The sequence below is a fragment of the Bubalus bubalis genome, chromosome 10, assembly GCF_019923935.1.
Source record: "Bubalus bubalis isolate 160015118507 breed Murrah chromosome 10, NDDB_SH_1, whole genome shotgun sequence".
In the NCBI taxonomy this organism is placed as follows: Eukaryota; Metazoa; Chordata; class Mammalia; order Artiodactyla; family Bovidae; genus Bubalus; species Bubalus bubalis.
Genome location: NC_059166.1, coordinates 566,923 through 573,805, shown reverse-complemented (window position 1 = coordinate 573,805; position 6,883 = coordinate 566,923). Strand labels below are relative to the sequence as shown.

The window sequence follows — 6,883 nt, the reverse complement described above, 5'->3', positions numbered from 1 at the left end:
ATCGCGCCGGCACGCCGGGCCGCCTTCACCTCCGCCCCAACGCCTCCGCCGCTTTCCGCGCGAGACCGGCACTCGCCGGTCGGAAATGCGTCGCGCCGGCCGGAAATGCGCCTCAGGGAGGGGGCGTGGCGTGCGCGCGTCATCCCTCGGCGTCGCGGCGGGAAGCCGGAAGTCATGGAGGTAGCGTCCGGGTAGCGGCATTCCCAGAGCGCACCTGAGTTCGTCCATCAGGCTGCGACGCGGGAGGCACCGTCTTGAGTGCAGCCGGTGTCGCGGCGGAGGAGGGCGGGTCGTGTCCGCCCGAGTGGGCGCCTGCTGGACCTCACTTCCGCTCTCGTGCTCCCTGGTGTCGCCGACCCCGCGTTCGGTGGCTCAGGTCCTGGCTGAAGTCTGCGAGGACGTGCCGTGGGGACCGAGCCTGCGCCCTGCGCGCGAGGGGAAGCTCTGCAGCCGCCACCGCGAAGCCCAGGAGCTGTTCCCAGGACCGCGGGCGGGCACGCGCAGCGCGCCGTGGCTTTTAGGCTTGGTTCTGACTGGCCTTCGCCCCTAAAGGAAGTGTCCTCTAGGTGGTTCCTTGGCGATGTGGGAAGTATGTGTGGTGATCTGGCCTCTGGTTCACACTTGAAAATTAGAATTGTAGTTGACATCTTTAGGCCACTTTGATAACGTAAAACTAAATCAAAGGGTCTCATTAACTGGCTGCCTCAGTGGGGTTGTCTCACAATAAAGATTTTACTTTCCTCTCTCAAGGATTTCAGTGTCAATCGATTATCTGTGAGCAGTTTTTAGCACTAGCTACTACTTGTTGAGTGCTGAGTACTGTGTCTCGAGTACTTTTCAAGTATTATCTCTGATTACTGCAACCATAGAAGGTGGTCATGTTTTGCCCCCTTTTACACTGGAAAGTTTCAGGTATGTTAACATTTCCTAGGCAAGAAGTGGAAAAGAGTCTGAGGAAGAATTCAAATTCAGATCATTCTAGCTCTCAAACAAAACTCATTTGCATTATCCCATGCTGCTCTGGCAAGACACTGAAGTGCCAAGGAAGACAGGGAGGGATGCACACACACAAATGCAGGCTTTGGGGCTTCTAGTGGGAGGACAGGCATGTCCCTGAGTGTAACACGCAGAAGAGATATTGTCTTGAGTGGCAGTTAAAGCGTTGCAGCATCTATTATTTGTTGATTTGAGGTTGGATTTTATTTCTTGATTAACAGCAGGGTCTCTTCTTGTCTAAGAGAGTATGAACTTAAAAAGTTAACCTATAAGCCAACTTCTAGAATTGCATGTCTGTCTGTAGGAGTAGAATGTAGCCATTCCCCAAATCTGAAGGTCTTGGAGCCTTAGAGAGGTCCATTTCAACTCAGGGTGAAAGTGTTAATTGCCCAGTCGTATAGGACTCTCTGCGACCCCATGGACTGTAGCCCACCAGGATGCTCTGTCCATGGGATTCTCCAGGCAAGAGTACTGGAGTGGGTTGCCATTCTTTTCTTCAGGGGATCTTCCCAACCCAGGGATTGAACCTGATTCTTTACCCTCTGAGCCACCAACTGGGGGTAGGAGGAGCCAATAATTCATTTAACTTTTGTTTTTCATTTATCGTGTTCCAGCATCTGCTGTGTCCTGGGCATACAGTGTTGTGTAAGACCTGGTCTCTCTGCTCCAGGATCTTACTGTTTGGTTGAGTCTGAGGGACGACTGTGTTGATCCGGTGTCTACAACCAAAAGAGACTTACAACCTCAGATGTGAAATTCAGGGCCCACTTTACTAGTGGAATAGATGAGTTTTTGTGCAGAAATATCATTTCTGCCTGTCTCCTGTCACTCCAGAACTTCAGCTCATTCCTTTAGAATTCAAATGCTTTTTTAAAATGCAAGGAGTCCCTTTTGATGTGAATGTAACCTTTTTGAGTTGTATTTTTGTTTTTGTCCCAAGACAGACCACAAGAGTTTTCACACTATGATCAAGTGTTAACTAGGAATAAAATTGTTAACTAGTTATATGAGGGATAAAGTGAGATCTATGAAAGTGTGGTGGAGACGACAGCTGCAGGAAGCAGTCACTCCAGAGGACTGAAGGAGCTGAGGGAAGTGGTTGGCATTTTAAAGCTTCGACACTTAGAGGAGAGTCCCTGCATGGCTGAAACTCAGGTCTCTGAGGAGGAAATTGTGCTACAGAGCTGCATGGAAGAGCCTGGCAAGTAGGATGCAGAGTTCTGAAGGGAAGTCACCGGATGCATGGTGTGTGTTTCTGGTAGGCCTTCTCGGGTGAAGCTGGTCCTGCAGGTGTTGGAAAGATTGCAGACTGGGATCAGCTGCTGCAGCGGGAGGCACTGCAACCGCAGGGCAGTGCTCAAAGGAGTGGAAATTTCCCAGAAAGGCGCAGGAAGTTGCCAGGCTGCAGGCAGGAGAAGTGAGTGCCCCCTCCATGCTGTCTTGCAGTGTTCCAAGGAAAGTGTGCTGACTGGCTGAGCGGGTGTCAGCCACAGAGGATTGCCGAATATTCCACACAGATCTCTCAGGGAGTACCTCAATTGCTGGGACCTGAAAGCATTGGTTGACTTCAAGGCTGAGAGCGGGAATGAAGCTTCTGGGGACAGGAAGAGTGGACAGGATAGTGGGTGACACTGACGGGGGTGGGGGAACTGAAGCCAACTGGCTTCCAAATGAGGGCGCTGCCGAGACTTACTGATGTTGGAAGATGCACACCCCTTAACACATCTCATAAAGACACCAGGTCCTTTTCAGATCTAGAATATGATCTCTCTGCAGTTATTGGGCGATCTTAGCGTAATGTCAGGAGAATTATGAAGAATTGGTTTTATTTAACGTTTTATGAAAAAGCAGCATGGTTTGCTGCTTTTTACACTATGTAGGGAGTCGGAATTATGCATTTTGCTCCGTTTTAGCATTATTTAATGTTTAATTCATTTAGTAGCTTGATTTTCTATTTTTCTCAGCCCTCATTTAAAAATGCTTCTTTTGATAACTTTGGGATAATTTGTGAATGCTGAAAGGAAATGCACTATCCATAAAATATTCTGAGCTTCTGTAAATTCTTAGGTTAAAAATACTATGTTTAATAAAATAATATCTTTAAACATTTACTTGAAAATATTTGCATAAGTAATCTTTAGTTAATATTTAATCTCAGTGTTTTAATCATATAATTCTTCTGACATCCAGAAAGTGTGTTAACACAGTAACTATTCCTGAGTATATTCTATAAGACATAACAGAGTTTTCCTGTGACTTAAATATATTATAAAGTTAATATTTTCTGTTAAAAGAGTGTGTTTTATGTTTTATGTTTCAGATATTAGTTGGGGAGCCGATTGCCACCTGTCTTTCTCCTTCAGTGTATGACATGATCTGTAAACTTGGGTTTGAAGTCAGAGAAAGTTGCGACATCAGCAGTATTGTAACTCAAAACGGTGAAGTATGCTGGAAGAAAATTACAGACTGCGTGGTTTATACAGAATCAGGTTTGTATTTTGCCTGCAGCCCAAATGCCCGTCAGTACTGTTCTCTTTAAAATGGCTTAACCTGTAAACTTTCCCTTTCTGACCACTGCTTTTTGGGTTAGAAGATGTTATATTAATAGTACAAGCTTAGCTCAAAGAGAAAAAGAATCAGTGTGGAAAGAGAGGGAGTGAGACCAGAGAAGTGCAGGGGAGTGAGGGGAAAGCTGCAGGTGAGGAGGGGGGTTGGAGGCTGTGTGGGCTGAGGGCTCTCGGCCTGCAGTCCCGGTGGAAAAGGGAAGCAGACAGAAGTCATGAGTTAAGGGTATGGGGTGACCAGTGGTATATACAGTTATTTTACATGTCTTCTGGGCATTCTTGTACCTTTTTTCAAGTAGGGATGTGGACTGGAATATTTTAAAATAGTTGTAAAAATTATAAGCAAACATACTCTGGCCCAGCAGTTCCATCCAGGAGCATACAGGACAGGTCCAGTCACGGGTGTGAGTGTGTGCCTGTGGCAAGTGGCTCCTTGCAGCATTCTGTGACAAAGAAAGAAGGGAAGAGCGCTGGAAATAGCCAGATGTCAAGCACTATGGGATTGCTCAAACAAATTATGAAGTGTGTGCACAAGGGAACATTATGCGGGGTGGAAGAGAGTAAGGGGGCCCATCTTTCTGGCCCAGAAATCTCTCTGAGCTATATGGCAGAGCAAAACAATAGGGGGAACATGTAATATTTGCTTGTGTATGTATGAATATTTCTAAATACACTCAAGAAATGTATAACATTTCTTGAAATATGAAAGCTGCTATAGGAAGGAGAACTGGTGCCATGAGAGAGACTTTCACCCTTTTATATTTTTGGATTGTGAACCATGTAAATGTTCAGCCAAAACTTACGGAAAAAACCCTCAAACCGAAAATTCATATTATAAATATGTTCCAAAATAATAATAATTATTATAAATTAATGTCATTGGAAATCTAGTCTAATAATGTTACATTAAAAAGTCAGGTTAAAGTATTATATATACAAACTTACATACAGGTAAAGAAATTAAAAAAATATTTTTTGTCTTATTTGCACCTTTCTGTATTTTTCAAACTCTCTGACAGTTTTTCTTTTATTATCAGGTAAACACATATGTGACTTATTTTCCACAACATGAGTATCTTTGTTTTAAGTTCAGTTTAAACTGGTTCTCAATTTTGTGGAAATTTCATCATTGAAGCACTTTGGCAATGTAGGCGTTTTCGTCACACAATGCAGAGCTCACTTGCTTTCTCGCCCTTGCAGCCCAGGGTCTGGACCACCGGGAAAGCGTGCGGCTGCTGGGCCCTTTGTGCCAGGCTGTCCACCTGCATCTGTCGTCTCTGCCCGAGGGGCAGTTTGAAATGCGATACGCACCGGCGCTCCAGTGGACAGGTGTTCCAGAGGTTTGGCTTTTGAATAGCAACAAAGTCTTAGAAATGAAAGACTGCAGATTCCACTTGGAGGCCTTTGCTCCTTGCTGATTTTAAAGGGGTATCCTCTGTCCTCTGGGCCCTGGGCTGTGAGAAGGCTTGAGTGTTGCGAGGGAAAGTTGGAGCTGTTTGCAAAGCCTGAGCTGAGAGACATCCTTTGCCCAAAGGAGGTTTCTGGATGCAGTGTCAGGATCAGGGTTCGGGGAAGTGGTTTGGTGCATGGGTGCTGCTGGTCCCAGGACAGAAAAATTGGACAGCTCCAAAAAAAAAGAAAGACCTTCCAGACTGATCAAAAGATGTTCTTGAGGCATTGGGACGAGGGGACTTGAGGCGGGGACGCTTGGCTTGTTGAGGGTGGCAGAAGGGAGGTGGGGTAGTTCAAGGTTCAAACTAGCCGTTTCCCTTGGCACATTAAATTATTACAGTAGAGCAGTAACTATAAAAATCTAACTCTAAAATACTTGGCTTTCCTCATACAGAGTGGCAGGGCCTTCCCTCTCCCTGTGTAGTAGCTCGCTTAAGTGGCAGGGTGAGCTGCCTTATTTATGTTTTTAAGACGTAATCAAAATGAGATATAAGATTTATGTCAAAGTATTTGACTTTCCAGTTTACAGTTATGCCAAATTTATTGCTTTTAATAACATTTACATAAAGAACTTCCCAAAACCTCCTTAGGTATTCAGATGTTTTTCTTGATTCTTTGTATTTTGTTATATTTATATAAAAAATGTTTGCCTACACCAACACAGTCATTAAAATATGCTAATTAAATCTTTAGAGGTTTGAATTTCATTAATAAAATTGTGACTTTGAGAAATAATGCTTATTGAACATGAATTCTGACGTGTCTTATTCTAAACAGTTATTTCCTGAAATACTTGGCGCCTTGAGGAGTCCTGAATCTCCCAGTGTTTCCCTCAGCCTCATGAAGCTCTCGTCGTGTCTGGAGCGAGCCCTGGGTGATGTGAGTGTGAGGACTCTTTCACTGCTGGCCGCGTAAAGTGTCTGAATGAACAGTAAACTGTTTTGCAGTTTCACTGAGATTTCTAGATTTTAATTATTATTTTCCTGTATAATCACCTGGCACAGATTTTTGAAATATTTTTCTTTTTGAATGATAGTGAGATCAGAAACATCAGTGTCTCCAGTTCTTTCCTCCCCTCATCTGTACAGACACCTGCTTTGTGGGTGATATTTTGGTTAATGTGATTTGGCTCATTGTAATACAGTTGTTACACGAGTTTGTTTGAATTTCAGGTATATTTACTGATTGGGAAGGACTGCCCCTTTCTTTTAAGAGATCTGCTCGCATCTGAGGAACTTGCTCAAGTCTTTGGGCAGCCTGTGGTAAGCCTGTCCAGTTAAAACCGATGGAGGAAAAAGGGCCCAAAACAATCAATGTTAACTCTATTTTTGTTCCTCAAAAATTGATACTATATTAGGAAAAAATTAATTATCTCAGGGATTCAAGCTTACTTTCCTTTCCCACAGACCCTTTCCGCCAAAATTGCCATACTTCCAGCCAAAAGACACACCTCTCTCTTGTCCTGGTGCTAATGTGCTTTGATGATACCCCTGATGTGATGACCTCAGGTGTAGGAGCCTCTGGTGTAAGAGCTTCTGGTGTGACGAGCAGGTGTGGTGCCTCTGGTGTGACGAACCCATTTGATGACCTCATGTGTGGAGCCTCTGGTGTGATGAGCAGGTGTGATAGCCTCAGGTGTGGAGCCTGTGGTGTGATGAGCAGGTGTGATGACCTCAGGTGCAGGAGCCTCTGGTGTGATGAACACATTTGATGACCTCATGTGTGGAGCCTCTGGTGTGATGACGCTGGAGGAATAGCCTCTGATATAGTAACCTCTGGGGGCCAGGCAAATGAGTAATTTGAAGTCTATTGATCTCATTGATTGTGTATTATAATAGTAATTCTAGAAGATATAATACTAACTTATTCAA

At 44.5% G+C, this 6,883-nt stretch overlaps 1 protein-coding gene across 10 annotated transcripts in view; it reads left to right on the top strand.

Annotated features, from left to right (window-relative positions):
- ERMARD (ER membrane associated RNA degradation) overlaps positions 1–6,883 on the top strand; it is a 40,686-nt gene that overhangs the window by 11,840 nt on the left and 21,963 nt on the right. For 7 of the 10 annotated variants that reach the window (XM_006076018.4, XM_025294253.3, XM_025294249.3 and 4 more), the window contains exons 1-5: positions 14–180; positions 3,317–3,485; positions 4,761–4,900; positions 5,790–5,891; positions 6,185–6,274. In XM_006076018.4, coding sequence (XP_006076080.4) covers positions 106–180; positions 3,317–3,485; positions 4,761–4,900; positions 5,790–5,891; positions 6,185–6,274 — 576 coding nt within the window. In that variant the 5' untranslated portion in view covers positions 14–105. Of the gene's footprint in view, positions 1–13; positions 590–2,258; positions 2,414–3,316; positions 3,486–4,760; positions 4,901–5,789; positions 5,892–6,184; positions 6,275–6,883 lie in introns of those variants that run through there. The other 3 variants (XM_025294250.3, XM_006076015.4, XM_044923966.2) reach the window with 3 other exon arrangements.